Source organism: Harpia harpyja, chromosome 14 (assembly GCF_026419915.1).
Source record: "Harpia harpyja isolate bHarHar1 chromosome 14, bHarHar1 primary haplotype, whole genome shotgun sequence".
In the NCBI taxonomy this organism is placed as follows: Eukaryota; Metazoa; Chordata; class Aves; order Accipitriformes; family Accipitridae; genus Harpia; species Harpia harpyja.
The window spans coordinates 38,994,419-39,013,894 of record NC_068953.1 but is presented as its reverse complement, the minus strand read 5'-3'; the positions used below and the strand labels follow the sequence as shown (position 1 = coordinate 39,013,894).

At 53.3% G+C, this 19,476-nt stretch overlaps 1 protein-coding gene across 2 annotated transcripts; it reads right to left on the bottom strand.

The window, feature by feature from the left end:
- Positions 1 to 91: 91 nt before the first annotated feature.
- SNX1 (sorting nexin 1) lies at positions 92 to 17,479 on the bottom strand. Of its 2 annotated transcripts, XM_052808190.1 has the most exons (15): positions 17,288 to 17,479; positions 12,612 to 12,714; positions 11,555 to 11,691; positions 10,181 to 10,247; positions 8,935 to 8,978; positions 7,787 to 7,928; positions 7,172 to 7,250; positions 6,342 to 6,417; positions 4,408 to 4,521; positions 4,175 to 4,268; positions 3,357 to 3,562; positions 1,825 to 1,968; positions 1,357 to 1,437; positions 835 to 906; positions 92 to 508 (listed from the first exon to the last, which is right to left on the bottom strand). In XM_052808190.1, exons 1-15 carry the CDS (start codon positions 17,432 to 17,434, stop codon positions 458 to 460), a joined length of 1,557 nt encoding a protein of 518 aa, XP_052664150.1. In that variant the 5' UTR covers positions 17,435 to 17,479; the 3' UTR covers positions 92 to 457. The 2 variants fall into 2 exon arrangements, with proteins under 2 accessions (XP_052664150.1, XP_052664151.1); XM_052808191.1 differs by lacking the exon at positions 11,555 to 11,691 and having other exon boundaries at positions 17,288 to 17,426.
- Between the last annotated feature and the right edge of the window lie 1,997 nt (positions 17,480 to 19,476).

Below are 19,476 nucleotides of genomic sequence, written 5' to 3'. Positions count from 1 at the left end.
AACAAGGCAGGAGGCTCCACCGCCTCCCTCAGCATCCACAGGATGCGGCCGTTAGCCCTCCCCACCCCGGCCCATGAACAGACAGAGCCTGTTTGCCCTGATAGAAGTTTTATTACAGAATTTTAATGGCACTGCAGGAGTAAGATAGTCATTAGAGCCCTAAAACCCAGCCTGAAAAATATACATTTTACATATCTCGTTAACACTCTGCTGCAGGTCTGGTCTTAAAGCAGGAAACTAGTTTCTCTTCAGTAAGAAAATATATGTTGCTAAATGAAAAATATACAGTTAGAAGAGTTACTGGCTTGCAAGCTGCTTGTCTGGGGGTTAAACCTCTACCAGCTCCAGAGTGTTTAACTACGGTTCATTCACATGTAAAAGAGGAAGAGGTATAGTGTATATAAAAAAAAAAAAAAAAGGCAAAGTTCAGGTATGCTCTTTTGCTCAGTCAGTCCAATTAAGAAATGGCCTTGGCTTCGGGTAGGAACGCTTCCCAGTACTTCACCAGCTGCAGAGAAAAGAGAGGGGGAGAGTCAGGAGCTCACAGGCAGTTTGCCAGCACAGTTCAAGCCCAGAGCAAGTTGAGAAGCATTTGGGCAGGGGGGCAGAAGCCCTTCCGCAGAGCACAGCCCTCCCCCCGCAAAAAAAAAAGGCATCAGGGGGGATGCAACACTGCTTATATTTTGCCCTCCTCCAGCCCGTGGAGGTTCAATGCCTCCCCACACCTGGGGAGCAGGACACACCCAGAGTGGGGGTTCACACTTGAGGGGGGGCACAAGCTCGCACTGCTGAGCTTCGAGAGGTAAAACCACAGCAGGGACTGGAGCTACTCACCTGTTGCTGAGAGTTTAATAACGTCTCAAGGTATTTAGTGACATGGTTTCTGAAGTCCTTGGATTTCTCTTTCTGCAAGAGATGGGCACAGGAGTGAGTACAAGGCTGAACAAACCACCAAAACCCTCCAGCCTTTGAGGGGGAGGGAGAAACCACCAGGATTTTCCTGTTCCTCCTGGGGCCCCACAAAGAGACCAGCACAAGAGCCTGAGATGCTGAGGATGATGCTCATCTCTGGCCACAGCCCGATGGCTCAGAGGATCTTTGCTCATGCACCTTTGTTTTAACAGATACGCTTCTCTGCGTGGAAGCCTCCTCTCAGCCAAAAGAGATCAGCTCTGCCCACGGCAGTGGTGCCCCAACTCACACATGTCCAGATTTACAAATACTGCCAACCGCTGCACTAGGAGCAGGGTCAGGAGCCAAGGTGACCCTTCGCTAGCCCAGACTGGTGTTCCTAGCCAAGGCACATCAAGGCCAACCAGCTGGTGGGTTGCATGCCGAGGGCAGGGCCAAACGTACCTCAAACCGTATCACTTCCTTGCGGATGACGGCAGAAATCCGTTCAAAGTCCCTTTCGTACTGTGTCACGCGAGACTCCCACTGCAGAGAGAGGAAGCGTGCTGTTTCCAGGGGAGGGGAGGCGAAGCAGCTCTCACTCCCCTCTCCAAGAGGTTTCGCAGCCACGACTGTTCACATGAGAGGCTCTGCTGGAGCAAAGTCTGGCATTTCTGGTCCTCGCCACCACAAGCTGCATCCCCTGCTTGCTGCAAGCTCAGCAAGGAAGCCACAGGAGGTGAGACCACAAGCAGTCCCTCCTGCAGCTTCCCAGGCTTCCTGTGGGGCTTGCTCAAGGCTGGCTTATCCCTTGATGCAAGCTTGGCAACAGATACCTGTCCCTTCAGCTCAGAAGGTCCCCTTCTCACCACTCAGCGGCAGAGCGCAGAGGGAAGGAGCTGAGCAGAGACCCTGGCACTCTTCATTCCCTACCTCCGAGATCTCCTCTTTGGCCTGCTGCAGCTTGTCGGGTTTGTTGGCCCACAGAAGCCTGGCCTCCATCTCCCTCTTCTTCTGCAGCATGGTCTGGGCGTCCTGCCACCGCTGCCAGGTCTTCATGCGCTGGTCAAAGGCTCCCTGAAAGGAAGGAGCAGAGACTGAGCTCTGCTCTGCCTCTGCTATGACACCAGGAGCAGCAGGCAGCTGCAAGAAGCTCTGCTGACAGTGACAACCACACCTTTGGTAAGGGGGACATCTGCTAACAGCAGAGCTGCTTCATCAGTGAGGTCCTGCGCCCATCTCAGGGTAACCAAAGCTGAGCCAGAACACGGACTGCTCTACTACCGAAGCAGCCCAGGTGCAACATCAACCAACTCCTGCTTCACAAGCAGCTTTGGGACCTCCCTCCGTACACGGCCAGCAGCACAGGATTTGCTCACCTGCTCTACAGTTTGGCAGGAGAGTCATCGGAAAAGCTCCAGCTACGCACAGGGTTCAGCACAAGCCCAGACAGGCCTGAGGCCACCTACTGAACTGGCAGCATCCCAAGCACAGTGTCCAGCCCATCCCCAAGCTCTGCTGCCTGCCTGCTTCAGTCCTGCCATCGAGAATGGTCAGCACAAGGAGCTGCCTTTGCCCTATCCCACACTGGATCTCCAGCAGCAGCTCACAGGCATCTGCCAGGAGGCCAGATGGTTTTAGCAGGCCTGCAAACCACCAGCCCAAGCAAGGAAGACCTCATGAGGCTTCTGAACACAACCAGCCAGACTGTGGGGAAGAGCTAGAAAAGCAGAAAGTGTCCGATAGCCTGGTCAGAAGGACAGACCAGGCAAGAGAGAGGTAAAGTCTGAGGCAACACTAGGGCTCCTTACCAGAACACCCCAGATAGTGCTGGAGGTAATAAGACTTATCAGAGATCTTGGTCCTGCTCTGGAGCACCCACCACACAGACTGCCAGACCAAGGAGGCTTTGCCTCCTCACTAGGCTGCATTCTGGCCTCTGTAGCCTCCAGAAACAACTGCTCAGAGGCAGGACATGTTTGGGGCAGGAACAAGTCAGCCTGCCAGACTTGCAGCTCACTTGGGACTGGTTTCTTTCAGCCTCCAGCAAGGAGGCCAGTGCACCAGGCAGGCTGCATGGACTTGAAGACTCAAGCTCTTCCCCAGTAGGCGCCTGGCAGATCCATTTGCAACACACAGATCACAGGTTATCACCTCACAGCCTCTGCAGTAGCCACAGCCGTCACCTCTGGCAGGGTTCAGGCCACCTACAAGCCACAAACTTGGCCCACATCACCCCCGGGTGAACAGCAGCACAGCCAGGCCTCACCTACCCCACTTCTCCAATCTAACCACTCCAACACGTGCACAAGTGGACAAGCAGCAAGCTTGCCCTCTGCCTGAAGAGGTCAGAGGCATGCCATGCCCCGGGCTTGAATTTAGAAGACCAGCTGCCTCCTGGCACACCTAAGATCAGTACTAGGAGCAGCAGCATAGCCTAGAGCTTGCCCCAAAGGAGTGCTTACCCTTACAACTGAGAGAAGGCGGATGTAGTCTCCCAGGAGCTCGGCCAGGAGGAAGAAGTCATTGTTAGCCTGTTCCTGGTGCAGCTGTTCAATCTTCTCTTCGACCTCAGCCAGCTGGGACAGTGCCCGGGACAGGGCCGTGTTGTCCTCCGAGCTCCCCAGCATGGCCAGACTCTTTGCAAACTGGGCTGTATTCAACGCTAGCTCTAGTGAACAGAATAAGAGAGTCAACTGATGGGCCTCGCTACAGCAGGTGCTCTGCAAGTAAAGCCCCAGCCTAGAGGTCAGCCCAAGGAGCTGCTTTTCTGTACCCCAGGAGACATCAGCTAGAAGAGCCAGCACTGTCTCGGTCAGAGCTGGCAGCTTCTGCAGCACGGCAGGAGGAGGGCTAGCCAGCTGCGGCCAGGGAGGAGAAGGGAAGCAGCAGGGTGGGAGGACAGGCACAGCTTTGCAGAAGTCAGCCAAAATATGCAGAGGAAGAAAAACATCCCTGCTCCCTGCCAGAAGACAGCTCAGAATTAGTAAGAAGATCAGCTCTGCTCAGGTTTGCCACGGCAGCCTTCATCCAGCAGGACACTGGTTCACCTCAACACCATCATCCTAAGCTTGTGGGGCTGGACAGAAGAGGTGGGATTACCGTTTTCCTTCTGTCTCTCATGATGAAGAGACTGAGAGTCCATTACAGAAAGGAAGCACTGTCATATCTTCTCAGAAGTGCCTCCTAGGACACCCGCGTGCTGGGAACCTCCAGTCAGGCACCGCACAAGGCTTAACTGTTACAGGCCAAGCTACAGAGCAAGCGGTACCAAGTTTGTTACCTTTCCTGTGGTTCACTAGTGTTTCAACGACAGCATGCAACTTCCGTAGCCGCTGGTCCTCGCACTCCACCTCCTGCAGCTTCTCCTCAAACCACTGAAATGGGTAAACCCAGAGCTGATTCCCACAGATGGCATCGCTGCGGAGCTTTCCTTGCATCTCACGCCCAAAGCTTGAGCTGGGGAGAGCACGCAGCGCCAGAGCAAGGACAGCCCAGAGGTGCCCTAATACTTACTATGTCCGATTCGTTCATCTTGATGGTCATTTTACTGACAGCATCCGTAGCTTTGTTGAACATCTTCAGTATTCCTGCTCCACTCAGGGTCTGGGTGCCTACTGCTCTTGGTAGCTATAAAGAAATAGAAAAGTTTGCTTTGCCAGGAGATAAAATCAGCTTAGCGAGCAGCCACCAGTGGCATCATTCTCCCTTGTGGGTCCCTTGACAGGCAGGGTTTCTCTGCACACAGCAACACATGCACCACAGCTACTGCAAAGGAATAGCCAGACACCACCTGAGCAGTGCCATAACCTGTACAATACTTCCAATAATGGACTGGAGGGGTTTTCAAACAAATGAGGAGTTCCTAAACCTTACACTGTACCTGGGGTCTGCCTGTTCTGCTTGGCCAAGGTAACACAGATCTGCAAGAACCAGCCATGCCACTTGAATCCCTGAACTGAGGGCTGCCCAAGCTGCCACAGGTCACACAAGCACATAGAAGTGCTCCAGGGCATCTCTCCAAAAGCCAGTAGCAGTTTGCACTATGGGGGGACACTAGAGTAGAGCGGTGCTTTGACACTGGGAAATACTCTACACCAGCCACCAACTTCCAGACGGAGCTGCATCTGCTCAGCAGCAAAGTGAGGTGTTTCCATGATGTCTGCTCCTACAGCAGAGCCCTCCAGCACAGCATTAGTGTTGGAATCACTCAGGCTAGGGTTTCCCCAGGGCTCAGCCTCTTTAAGAACAACTTCTCCACATCAGGTGCGCAGCTGGGCACAGTCACACTCTCCTTGGAGGAGCAGGGACCACATCAGCCACATGTTCCAGTACAGAGCTAGCTCTCCCTTAACATCTCAGCATCAGGCCAAGCCAGCACAGGACCACCCTGTACCTCCAAACAGCAGGCTACACTCCCGTCATGGATTTCAGAGAACAAAGACTACCCCTGCTCTCCACGCATGCTCCCACCATGATGTACGCAAGCTAGGCCAGAGCTCTTTATGAGCGTACAGTGCTTAGACAAGCACTGACACAGAAGGAAGTTCTGTTGTATTGAGATTGTGTGGCAAGGTTGTGGTAGCGGGGGGGCTAGAAGGGTGGCTTCTGTGAGAAGCTGCTAGAAGCTTCCCTTATGTCTGATAGGGCCAATGCTAGCCAGCTCTAAGACGGACCCACCGCTGGCCAAGGCTGAGCCCGTCAGCGACAGTGGTAGCGCCTCTGGGATAACATATTTAAGAAGGGGAAGAAGTTGATGCACAAGAGCAACAGCAACCAGCAAGAAGAGTGAGAATATGTGAAACAACTCTGCAGACACCAAGGTCAGTGAAGAAGTTTGTGGAGGACTGTCTCCTATGGGAAGGACCCCATGCTGGAGCAGGGGAAGAGTGTGAGGAGTCCTCCCCCTGAGGAGGAAGGAGCAGCACAAACAACGTGTGACAAACTGACCACAACCCCCATTCCCCATCCTCCTGCACTGCTGGGTTGGGGGGGGGAGTGGGGAGGAGGTAGAGAAAATCAGGAGTAAAGTTAAGCCTGGGAAGGAGGGCGGGGTGGGTGCAAGGTGTTTTAAGATTTGTTTTTGTTTTCGCATTACCCTACTCTGATTTGATTGGCAATAAATTAATTTTCCCCAAGTCGAGTCTATTTTGCCCTTGATGGTAATTGGTGAGTGATCTCTCCCTGTCCTTATCTCAACCCACAAGCCTTTCACTATATTTTCTCTCCCCTGTCTAGCTGAGGAGAGGAGTGATGGAGCAGCTTTGGTGGGCACCTGGCATCCAGCCAGGGTCAATCCCACACATCTGTTATCATCACTGGTTAAGAGCTCTTACAAGGTTCTGCTGCTTCTCACTGAGCTTTGAGCATCATGCCTCGTTAACTGCTTGTGTACCATTTCCTTCTGCAATTCCAAGGTACTTGTAGCTATGTTATTCCACACTACTGACCTCCTCCTTTTCCAAGAACTCCCTGACATCTGGGTCCTGCAGCATTGTTGGATGGCTGACCACTCTCCGTAGGTACCTGTGCAGAGGAACACACCAAGAGTTACTTTGGTCATAGCAAACCTGGCTTCGAGCCATCACAGTGAGCTGCTGCAACACGCTTGTCATTTACTCTGAAATGGCAGTTTGGCAGCTGGAAGTCAGGCCCAACAAGCTGTTCTCATTCACCCACCAAGAGTCCTACCTCCCTGCAGGCTTTAGTGAGACTAGCCTGCAAGACCAGACCTGCCAGACCTTTGATTAATACTTGCTACAGCAAGAAAGTTACTTGATACATCAAGTGATCAAGATCCAGCCTTACATCTTTAACAATGACAAATCAATAGATCTTACAGAGGCTGAAGCTGGAGGGGATCAGCATCCCAGTGCTAACTACAACAGTCAACACAGGTGACAGAGCAAAGGCCACTTGTGGCCGTGTAGTTAGGGTGCAAGTTAGAGAGCAAGTTGTTTCTCACCTGATCTGCACTGTTTGTACAATTACTTAACATCCATATTTTTGGGCTCCTGAGACAGTTCAGTTTTCTCCCTGCCTTGTCAGGGGAGTTTGGCCAGATTTGGACCAAATGCCAGCAGAGGCTTTTGAAGCAGGAGATTGTTTTACAGAGTCAAAGCAACTCTCTGCAGTTGCAACTCTTCAGCGGCCTCCAGGTTTGCTGCAAGCCTAGAAGCAGATGGCTTTTCTCATGTAGGGAGGAGAGTGCAGCCAGTCTGACCTTTCAGAGGTCCCTTGCTTGGTTCAGGCACGAGGGGATAGCTGTTGGGGTCTGTACCTCTCTAGAGCAGCCCGTCTTTTTTCTAGGAACTCTGCAGAGGAGGAGTCTTCTTTCCCAACTTTCACTTTGGTCATTCCTAGCACAGACAGAAGGTGCAATTAATGAGCTGCTTCAAACTCAACACATAAGATAGTGTGGTTTGTTACCAAGTACAGACTATCAGGGTGACAGTAGAGGAGAGGTGTTTTACAACGGGAATTAGACCTTGCATCAGCAACAGCTACTTGGAAATTTAAAATCTGCTTATATTTAACATCTAGCAGCAGTTGACATCCAGTAAAGAGGAAAAGCAATGCCAGGTAAGACCAGAAGGGTTACAGGCCTGGACTCAAATGAACAGCAATTCAGTGACAGCGCAGAGGATAAGGTTTTACTCTACATCAAGCAGGTATGGAGGCACCTGCAAACTCAAACAAGGCTTTAAGCCCAGAAGTCCAAGTATGGAACCAGTTTTGTCTGTGCCACAGAACCCAGATTATTTTCCACACCTGCTTCCCACAGCTACTCTGCAGCTTCCCTCTCAGCTTTGAGACTGCAGGCAGGCCTGTCCTTCAGGCACAAAGCTCACCATCAGAAGGATCCGCTCTAGTGCTCTGCACCTCCACCACTCACCTATGAGGCTCTTCTCGGGCGGTGGAGGAACGATGAACCCATTGTGGGCATGCTTCTCCGACAACTTCTCATAGAGACCCAGAAAGTCACTGAACCTCCTTTTCACTGAAAACTGCTTGCTCCTGAACATTGGCATGCTCGTCTGGGGGAAGAGACGAGACTCAGATCAGACTCACCCAGGGAAGCTTGCCCCTGCACGCACAGTCTTGCTAGCTCTATCTGCTGTCACTTCTGGGGATGAAGTAGGACAGCTTGAGCTCTGCAAGAGATGAGGAATGAATAGAGCAAGCTTTGGCCTAGGTTTTCAGCAACTTACCTCCTAACAGTTCTCCTTGGACTGAGCAGCAGTATTAATGCCACTAAATAACAGAGCAACTGTTACTGTGGCTGCAGGCTGCTTGGTAAGCCCTGCCCACTGCCTAACCCCATCACCCCTGCTCCACGCAGGAACAGGGACCACTGTCAGGTCACACTTTATCACCTTAAGACTACAGGGGCCACCAGTGGCTTTTCACTGTGTTTGCAGAGCATGAGTGGAGGCTAAGAAGTCCCCTAGTCCCCTTCACACACCATCAGCTTCAGACCACAGGAAGCCTGTAGTCCAGCAGCTGCTGTACAGACAGCTAAGAACAACTTTTTGCAGAGCTCAGAGCAGCACCCCAAAGCTCTAAGCAGGGCAGCAGCTGCAGAAGGCTCAATTTCTTGCAACTAGCCCAGGAGAGCAGGTCCTGACATGAAACTAGCTACAGCAGCAGACCTTCAGCGAGAGACAGGTTCAGGTCAGCTTAATCTGATGTGACCATCACCACAGAACCTTTACCAACAGCCTCAGTGTCTGGGGCTCTCCCTAACAGATGTCATTCCTGCTGCTCAGTCCAATGCTGAGCATCGGTATCAGTCAGGACTGCAGAAGTAACTGGCTGAAAAAGACAGACAGTCTCCTTTCAAATAGATTCAAAACCTATTTCTCAGCTAGGCTTATCCTTTGATCTGTAGGGGTGGATTATAACTCCTGAATTCATGTATCAAGGCATTCAGACCTCCTGTCTATTTAGGTCACTGCTGGCTTGGCTAAGAACAGAGTCCAGCTGCCTTCAAGCATGGAAAAATAATGGCACCCCATCTCAGGAGTGAAAAGTTAGACGTACCTGTGTTGACACTTTGTAGGCTACATACGCATTCATGCCATCCCCTACAGAAAACAGAAACAAGGCATTAGAATCACAAGATCAGCACTTTCCACTGCCACCTGAATGCAAAGCACAAGGCTCCTGCAATCTCCTGGCCTTTGCCTGCTTCAGTGGTTCTGATCTTTGGCCTGACGGAGCCCCAGATCTTCACACAGAACCACAGGCATCTCACTGCGGGACCCTGGACTCCTGCCCACTAGGCATTTCCCCAACCTGACTGCTTAGCCCTCCTTTTACTTCCTAAGGCAGCCAACACTGACAATCAGGCGCTTGTTACACCAACAGCATTTGGGCTGACTCCACACATCTGCTCAGCACGCAACAATTCGGTGGCTGTACAGCACATGAAGCAGTCTATTCAGAGGATGCAAGTCAGACAGCCCCTGGCTGCATGTGGTTGGATTCTGAAACATCACAGGCAGTTTTCTCCAGCTAACACAGAAATCCCCTTATCTACCTGGTAGTTCAACTGAAGGGCATCCTCAGAGGTCTGATGCTACCCCTAATATACCTCTGATTTACAAGTCAGTGCACCTCCCAGTGCCAGAGATCACAAGCCACGGAGTGAGAACAAGCTGCCACTCGTGACACTGCTCCGCTGGCTGGGATCAGATGTTACCTTGGGTTCTCTGCACCCCAGGGACCGCCACATAGCTGGCCAAGTTCCTCTGACCCCCACTTTCAACAGAAAGAAACCCTCTTGCTTCTCAGTTTGAAGCCAGAGCTGCTTCCCTGGCAAGCACAGCTGCTAGGGAAGGTGCTAGAGCATGCAATAATACACTTAGTTTAGGTTAAGGCAGTTTCGCCTCCCCCTTGCCAGCTGCACACAGGACAGTGCTGCCTGGAGGTCAAGTCAAGTTGGTCACCACAGTTCCAGATACCAAGCTCTCCTACTGCAAGCATCACGTTTCACCCTTCCAAAAAAACTGCTCCTGGCTCCCTGTCTTTGAGGACCCCAGCTTTCCAGAACCTGCTTCTGCATTTCTCGTTTGTGACCTAGGCATTTTGCTTTGTGTAGCTCCATTTCTTCTAGATGTTGGAAGAAGTCTTGGAGAAGTTACTCTGGGATTAAGTTTGTGCTTGCAGAGACAGCTCGAAAGCTGGAGCTGTGGCACATGGAAGTGATAGCTGCATTCGGTCCTATGGCCAAGCCTAGGCTGTCTAACTGTGCTTCACTGTGCAACAGGACAGGACATTAACTCACCAACTTTCTCTGGGTCACTCACTCCTACAGTCAGCTCAAATTTGTCCTCCTGTTCCTCTTCTTCCAGCTGTTTGGAGTAAGCACACAAGGACAGCAAGTTAAAAGTAGAAAGCCAGGCTTCAAACCACCCCAAACCAAGAAGTCCCGTACATTACGACGAGCTTGTCACACTGCCAAGGCATCTTTGGCATTTCAGGCCAAGGCCATTCTATAAAGCCCTTCAGCTTCTCACTTGTGTCCAGGCTACATGTTCCAAGGATCCCAAACTGGATTTGTCTTTACTACATCACTATCTGCACAGACTGATGTACAAACTGCTCAGCCCCAAGGTGAAACTCTGCAGAGTCCAGCCTCAGCTCTGCGCAAGACATTTCCCTTTGGGCTCTTTTCCATCATGATTTCAGTTCTCATCCAAAACAGTGTAAGATACCGAACCTATGGAAAAGGTAAGTTGTACTGTGTAGGCACACGGGGATGGAGAGCCAGGACAGCAACAGGCAGACCCCGTCTGAACAGGTCTTTCCATCGTACCCTACTTTGCTAAAGGCCAGTGGGCAGCTACACCACAGTACTGCCTCTGACAGACCACAGAGGCTTCAGGCTTGCTTAGCAAGCATTGCAGTGCCTCATTAGTGGAATGGTGTTAAAGGACTGGGTGAAGCACAGCCAAGACTGGCCCCATATAGCCTTTGGTCTATGAACCTGAAGGTGACAGCTTATCAGTTCGCTGATCAGCTCAGCATCCTGGCCTAGTTCTGCATTGCTCCTTCACTTAAGCCAGTCTGAAGCCAACCTGAGACACTACTCCTGATGGCACTGCAGAGTCCATCCTCATGAGCTCAGGGGTGCTTGGGGCAGAAAAGAACCACTTTCTTTGTCTCCAAAATAGTTTCAGTCTCTCTACAGGAGAAAACCCAGATTTAGGCCAAGTACCACCTGATTAACTGGGCTTGGCAACCAGACTACAAGTTCCACTTAAGGACCCTGTGCTCTCATGTCATCCAGGAGACTATTTCTTTTAAAAACATGGACAAGAGCAGCTACACTACTTGCTCCATCTGCAGCAATACAGCATGCTAGAGCTTTGAGTCAGAGCTCAGACTCTCAGGACCAGATCAGCCGCTTGCTATTTTGGCTTTGGAAGCAGTCTGCACCACCACACGAGCAAGAATGCCATCAGGCTGACCTGAACCCCACTTCAGCCGTATCAGTCCCAGACTGATGGCCTGAGATACAAGCCAGGGCATCCAGTATGGCAATTACATTAATTGCATCATTTAAGATGCATGTTTACAACTAAGTAAACAGACAGGTTCCTGCCAATTACAGTCTGAAACCAGCAGGGCAAGTTGGAAAGCTCAGAGCGATTCTCACCTCCTCATAGCTCTTTGGAGGGTTTCTAGAAGAAGAGCTTGCAGCTACTTCTAATGAGGGGGCAGGATTGGATGCTTTGGCCAGTTCCTTCTTCTGGTTGTTTTGCGTGCTGTCTAGAGACAACTCTACAGTGGCATCTGTCAAGAGAAGTTTGCAAGGGTCAGCCTCTCTACTTTGAGTTTCTGGAAAGGTAATTTCAGTATTCTCGGAGAGGTTCATGGGATCTAGGGAGTAACTATAGTCTTAATTAGCAAAAAAAATCCATAGGGAGGACACCTGTAAGCATTGGGAAGAGCACGACTTAATGCATCTTCACTGTGGTAAAAGCATTTGATCAATCCTGCTGGAGAACATTAAGTTAATCCAATGAAGTTCTTATTCTAGAAGGAGCCAGGCGTCACCTCCTTACTGTGTGCTAGAGGAGCCGCACACTAGAACAGCTAAAGCCAAGCTGGATTTTCACACGGCACATAGGCCAGCCTGGAAGGTAGGCTCCTTCCCAGTACAATTCTCCACCCAGAGGAAGCAAAAACTTCCATCTGTTAGCAGGTGTCTTCAGAATTGACTCTCAGATGCCTCTGCCAGAGGTGTCCAACCATGCCAGGGCTGGGGAAGGTCTGACCCTCCTTGTTTTCCCCTGCTGAGGGGTGTTACGTTTCCTGTTCCTTGGGAACAGCCATGTCTCCACTAGAGATGCTTCCACCACCTGCATGGAGGGAGGAGAAGGTAAAGAACAAAAGTCTTTTAACTCTGAGAAGACACTCACCACCTTACATTTTAAGGCAACAAAACTAAAGCAAACCCCATTTTAATCCTCTTCAGCTTCCAAACAGTTAATCCTGCCACACGATTATGCTAGAGACCCGGAGGAGGCTACTCCGACCTTCCTAAAACCACCACCAGAGCTTAGTGCTTCCAGAACAGGCTGAAACATGAGTTTGAGATAAGGAGCTGTGATAGTCCAGAAATATCCATGGCCTGCATGTCATGCTTAAAAGCAGATCACTCCAGGCTTAGAGTCCAGAAAGCCCCAAACATCCAGTAGATACAGACTCACCTGCAAATAAGTCCTGATCATCTTGCTCTACACGAACCCCATTCTCTTTGGAGGTGCTGCTCACAGGGAGAAGAGATTCCCTTTTCAGTGCCGTGGGCTTGCTCTGTAAGAGAATTAAAAGCACATAAGCAAGAGGTCATTTACACTGAGAATGAAGGCTGGAGGACCAAACAGCTCACCTTCCTAGCCGCTACCACACAGGGTCACTACTGTGTGAGCAGAGAGGCCAGAGGACATCACAGACTGCTTCCCTTCCACCCATCCTTGAGCATTACAACCTCTGCCAGCAAGACTGTACTAAGGCATCTGAGCCATTAAGAACACCAAGTATAATGCGAAACTTCATAGCCAGTTTCAACCCCGATTTTTAGCAGAACAAGAGCAACTAGCAGGTCACCGGGACATGCCAGCCCACAGGCCAAGTGTCACAGCCCCAATCCTTCCGCTACAGGTGTCAGGAGCGGTAGGCAGTTGAGTACACACAAGTCCTCCTGCTCACAACATCCATAACACACCCAGCCATCCCATTTCCAGGGAGTGACTTGCACACCAGCACTAACACCACATCAAGGCAGGTGGGCAGCCCTATGGAGCCTCCAGCACTTAATAATCATGGTGAGCCGAGCACGCTGCCGACAGGAGATCCCTTGGGAAAGCCAAGCTGTCACTGCTGGCAGCAGAGACCCGCGGCAATTTGCTTGCCTGAAGGCAAGACGCCGGGGACCACACGAGCCTTGTCAGCGGCTTAACTTGTGCTAGCAGTTCAACCGCCACCACAAGCCGAGCTGCCCTTCCCCAGAGGGCTGCTTAGGGCCTGCATGAAGGCAGCTGGGCTGTGCTTTAATGCAGCAGCTCACTTCCAAGTGGTGCCAGAGGAGCTCATGGACTCCGCCGCTCCAGCACTGCTGGGAGCCAGCTTCATGGAGCCGCACCGTCCCCTCCTACAACACCCCTCACAGCAGAGACAAGGCTGTCACAGCTGGACTAAAGCTGGGCATGGTTCTCCGTGTTTTGCAAAGTGATGCTGGCAAAGTCTTGCACGCCAAGACTTTGTGACCCAAACCTCGTGCTCCCCATGTATGGCTCGGCCAGGACAAGCCAGCCCCAAGCCCCAGGGCCGGGACTTACAACACAGCTGATCGTGCCACAGCAAACAGCCCCTTGGGCACGTAGCTTCGCAGGGCAGGGGGGACCGTCCCGGCTACGGGAGCACGCTTGGGGACATGGTGAAAGCCCACCCGAGAGCTTGGATGCCAACCAGTCCACACCAGAAGGCAGAGCTATTTCTGCATTCCTGCTGCAGACAAATGCTACGGACACTGGCATCACGAATCATCCCTCATTTTGCAGGCAGACAAGCAAGTACAAGTTATTCCAAGCAAGAATCAGACAGCAAGCACTATTCTTTAACTGTCTTCGCAGAGAACAGAACAGGTCTTTGACAGCCAGTAAATGGAGCACTATTAGCAGCGACTCCGAACCGACAGGCTCCTTGGCACTTTCTTCAGCAAGGAAACATCATCGGTTCCCACTGCTCCTGAAGGAGTAAAGCGGTGCTAAAGAGCCCACCTCAAAGACGAGCTGCAAATCTTTCGGTACGTAAAACAGCAGTACTGTTTGATGGTGAGTCCTCCTGTATTTTAGGGTGTTTTCCTGGAGGAGAAAGCTGGGACCACTCCCAGCCTGGATCACAACAGTTATAGGCAGGAGCGAGCTACATTTGCAAGTGATGGAGAGCAGGGAGTAGAGACAGCCACCCCAGGGTCTTTCAGACTGGCACCCAAGCCAACAAGAGTGCTACCACCACAAGGACCTCTTCCAGCCAGCAGCCAAGCCAACAAGAGGGCTACTACCACCAGTGACCTACGTTAGGGACATTTGTAAGGGGTCTCATTCAGACCATCTGCTTCTGCGGGAGCTCTTCAAGCTGGTAAAGAAACCCCACTCTACATGAACAAGGTAAGGTGGGCTCTGAAGTTTCCCTAATGAGTCTCCCAGCTCTCAACCACAGAAAAGGGCTACCTGCTTTTCTACCATGACCGGTTCTCAGCATGCCTTAAATTTAGTTTCTAAGACTATGAAAGCACCATGCCCCGTTCCTACTTCTCCATCTGCTACTACAGAAAAGCCATGGCCTCTTTTAGATCAGCCCATGACACCACACCCACCACCTCAGAGGCCTGATTTAGCACATCCCGACCATCACGTGTGCAGGCAGAAGCTCCCTAGGTCCCCCAGTGAAAGCCTGATGCTTACCACAGGGAAGCAGACCTTGCGTCAGAAGATCTGGTCCTTGAGGGCATCCCTAGAGAGGACTGTGGTCATGCAAGGATTCAACCTTCATCAACTGGAGGTCCAGCTCCAGTTATGTTTATGTCTGACCCAAACACTTCTTTGCTGGCCACTGTATGATGGCTAAGCACTGTCAAGCCAGCTGAATGCCAGCAGCCGGGTGGATCTGCCTCACCAGCCTGACTCCCCTGCTTCACAGAAAGTGTTTTCCTAACGCTCAAGGGCAGACAGACAAGCAAAACCACCAGGTCGCACAGAAGAGCCAAGTACTAGTTATGACAGTTGCTTCAACAACAACACTAAGCACCTGATAAGCTGCTTTAGCTTAACAGACTCCAGTTTCAGCAAAGGGAGGCTTTATTTGCATGAAAGCCCACAGCAGTTGGCACTCGTCCATTTAGGGAGGCTGCCTGTACCACAAAGCAACGAGCCACCTACCATATCTTCCAGTTCTTCAACTAAGAAAGGTCCTGAGAAGTTCAAGACCATCATCATGCCCTGGTGCCAGCATCTTCCTCTTACAAGGCCAAGGTTGCACTTTCCCACGTTATTTTCAAAACATACAACCCCACAGCTGTTTTGCCCAGACCAATGTGAGAGTTTAATTCTCACAAGCTCATGCAGGGCAGAACCTACCCACACCTCCCCAAATCTGCCTTGATCCCTGCTGCTAAGCGACCAGCAGAAGACAGCCTGCTGCTGAACAAGCATGGCTCAAGAACATCAGGGCAGCACCAGGCCAGGAGCTCCACCAGAATCGGGGCAGAGACAGCTCCGGCTTTATGCCAGTGGCAGGAGAAGCTTGGCTGAGCCAGCTCCGCTCCCAGTAGCAGGCAGGTTTGCATGTTCACAGCCACGGTCTCCTGCTCGAGGCCTCCCTGAGCCCAACCCAGGGAAAACATCAGGGCTGGGAAACTGCAGACAGGTGAAGGTTTCTGGAGAGCTTCCTGCCAGCGACACCAACTCCTCCTGCCCTGCCAGCAGGAGCAGGCAGGCTGGAAAAAGCCTGGGTGAAGCAGGCAGAGGCCACGAGTCAGCCCTCGCAGGGGACAACTTGACCAGCCTCAGCTCGCAGAGCTTAGGAAATCAACCCTAGTACCTGCAGCATTCAAGCAACCAGCCTGCTGGAGGAGACAGCTTCTGCGGCCCCTCTAGCAGAGATCCTCACTCGGTGCAGACGCCAAACCTACAAACTTGAGGCCAGTGGCTGGCTGGGGAGGGATTCAGCTTGGGAAAGCACCAGCCAGCATTTTAACTCCCCTCCTGTCTGCTGGTCACTATCTGGAGCAAACGCCAGCACAGCTGGCCAAAGCTGGCATGAGTTAACACCAACAGCCTTCAGCAACCAGGGATTCATGCACGGGAGACCATTAGAAACAAGAAAAGGCACTAAAACCCTTCACCATTCACACCTCCACCTTCAGCGAGGAATTTGTGCAGCACCACAGTGACCTGGTTTGCTGAGCAAGTACCACCAAACTTTCCTAGACCCTCCTGCAGCCAGTTGTGCCAGTACAAGGCAGGGGAGGTCACCAAGGCGTTGGCAAGCCTCCCCATTGTGAGCAGGGGACCTTGGGTGCCTCCTGTCACCTCACCCCTTCTGCACGGAGGGGTTCATGCCCTAGTACCAAACTGAAGGCAGCAAGCACCGCGTCAGGCACACCAGCACCCTCTGGATGTCGAAGGGACAAGAGCTGATGCTGGGGGAAGGAAGACGGGGCTTTTCCCCATTGAAGTCTCACAGGCTGCGCAGCAAAGATGCTGAGCTGCGGCTGCCACCAGGTTTCAAACCAGCGAGGCAGCCTGCTCACGAGTTAATCTGACCCTGATCTGGGGGAAATATCGAGAAGCAGGCAGTCACCCCCAGCACCATGCCTGAGCCACACCGGGACATCTTCACACGGACAGGCTCCTTCAAGATGCTTGGGTTCTGCAAGAATTGACAGGTTATAACCCTAGGGAAACAGAGACCAGCCTAGCAGGAGCCGTTTCACAGTCCTGCAGCCACGGGAGCCGCCCGCGACCCCAGGGCCCACTCCCTGACCCCTGGGCACCCACCGGGCACTCACGGCACCCCCCTCCATAGCCACCCAAGGCGCCTGAGGAGCTCTCGGGGAGGGAGGAGATGCCGGGCTCCCTGCAGAGCCCAGAGGCATCATCCCCCCCTTTTATTTTGGGGGGGTTCCTCCCTTTTTTAACCAAACCCGGAAGATGCCACGCCGCTGCCTGCAGGCGCCAGGCCACCCCTCAGAGAAGGGCCCACCCGCAGGCACCGCCGGGCCCGACCCGACCCGACCCGGCCCGGCCCGGCCGCTCCTCCCTCACAGCCGCCCCGGGCTGGGCCTACCCCCGGGGCTCTCCCCCCGCTCCCCGCCCGCACTCACGGTGCCGGTGAAGATGTCCTCGCCCTCCGTGTCGCTGTCGGCCGCCCCCGGCGCGTCGCTGTCGCCGCCGTGGGGCTCGGGGAAGGGCGGGGGGCGGCGGTCGGCGGGGGAGGGGGAGCGGGAGCCGCAGGCGCCGCCCGACGCCATGTCCGCGCTGCCGCCGCCGCCGCTTCCGCCTGCGACAGCCGCGCCGGAAACCGCCGCCGCCGCCGCCACTGCCTTAACCCGCCGGGGCGGGGCCGGAGGGGCGGGCGGCCTCCGGATTGGGCGGTGTCTCCGTCTTCCCCGCCCACTCCCGCCAGGGGGAGCCAATGAGCGCCGCTGTTTTCCTCCGCTGGCAGGCGTCGCTCCGTCCCCATGGAAACGGCCACGAGCCTGGCGGGGGGCGGAGGCGGCCCGCCGGGCCGTACCACTGTGCTGACGGAGGGGGAGCGCGTGTCTCGTGTCTCCCCCCGCCCCGGGGGCAGTGGGCGAGCCCAAGTCTGAGGGGGACGAGGCGGGACCTCGGCGAGGGCGGGTGTCCCCCCCGGGCCGGCACCCTGCCTCCCCTCAGCGCCCCGGCCGGGGTGGCCGGGGTCCCCTCAGTGCCCCAACCAGCTCTGGTCCCCTCAGCGCCTCGGCCGAGATGATGGCTGTGGTCCTCTTAATGCCTCAGCCGAGATGGCCACCAACCCCTCGATGCTCTCACCCAGAGGCTTTGATGTCCCGACCACGATGGCCACAGTCCTCTTCCCGCCCCAGCCACCTTCCCTGGGATACCTGGACCCTGAGGCAGTCATGGTCCACTCTCGGAGCGCTGAACAAGATGGCCACAGCCCCCCCAACACCTCAACCAGGACAGCCACTCTCCCCTCCGCACCCTGATCAGGATGGCCGCCTGTTCAGCTCGAGGGTTTTCGGAAGCGGCCCAAGAGAGACGACGCTGCCACAAACCACCTCAACCCCCACCTTTGATTCCTCCCCTAAACATCCAGTAATAAGTCCTGGGCAAGCCCAAAATACTCTTCCCTGTATCCCAGTATGAGTCCCATACCCCCCAAGACATCCCAGGATGAGCCCCATATCCCTGAGACAGCGACCACCCTTGGTCCAGCCGTTCACTCATGGTGATGGGTCACCACCACCCCATGGGGCTGGTGGTTCTTTCGGGACAGTGCCAGGAGGAGCCGAGCAGAGCAGTAGGTAAAGCAAAGCCAGGTGAGACACCTTGGACTATCATCAGCTTTGGGTTAAGGGAGAAGATCCCGATGCAGATAAACCAGATGGGGTCCCTGACCTGCTGGACACCCCTCAGCTGAATTAATTCACCAGGTGGTGCCCCGGGGAGAGGGTCTCTTTCTCCAGGTGGGAAGCACCGAGGGGAGCTGCTGGGTAGTGCGAGTCCCTCGGTTGTGGGAGAGTAACCAAAAGAGACCGATTTTCCTTCTTTCATCTCAGCTGTTTCCTGCAATGAAGCAGCAAAGCCCAGTAGAGACCTCCAGCCCTTCTACGTAGGAGCATTTGGTTTCATACATGACTGCAACCACATTGCACTTTCTTCCTTCATCCACGCTGGCCCTCAGGCGCTATGTCTGCACTCTGCTCCATTGCAAACTGAAAACATAACATGCCTTATCCTTATCTTGAAGGTTTCACTGGCACCCTCCTCCCTTCCTACAAATCAGTGAGCAGCTGTTAGTTCCCTTCTGTCTGAAATTGTCTCTAGGGTTTGTGGTGGCAAGGTCCATCCTTTTGCTTGCAGGTGGGTCACCACGCAGGTATCCTCCCCGATTGCCTGGGTTTGAAACTCTGGGTTTCACCCTGATCACAACCTGCCGGTGTCACTTGTTTGAAGTGACATAGTAGCGGATGGCTAGGGATGCATAGGCATGAACATAGCTGTCCCAGAGAAGAACTTTCCAACAATAAAGTGTGAGGAGCAAGTGGAGAAAGCTTTGAATGTGCTTTTGGCAAACCTGATTTGGAGGGCAGCAGAAAGGCTGAGGCTGTAGGACACCAAGATCAGCAGGAGAGGCATCAGGATGACAAAGGCAGCTGCCAGAATGATCTGGAACTCCTTCCAGCTGGACATTACACCCTTTTAGATGACTGACAGCCTACACCCCACCTCTAGCACAAAGGGCAGGAGTCCCCCATAGGTCCTGCATCACATCTGCAGTGTCTCTTGCCTCTGTACCACTGTATTCAGC

Excerpts from the sequence above, each read along its gene's own strand:
- SNX1 (XM_052808190.1), bottom strand. The coding sequence starts at position 17,434 with ATGGCGTCGGGCGGCGCCTGCGGCTCCCGCTCCCCCTCCCCCGCCGAC. Across the intron at positions 4,522-6,341 it reads AGTTCTTGGAAAAGGAGGAG|CTACCAAGAGCAGTAGGCAC; the intron begins GTCAGTAGTGTG and ends ATTTCTTTATAG. Across the intron at positions 1,969-3,356 it reads GCCTTCTCTCAGTTGTAAGG|GGAGCCTTTGACCAGCGCAT; the intron begins GTAAGCACTCCT and ends CCTTCCTTTCAG.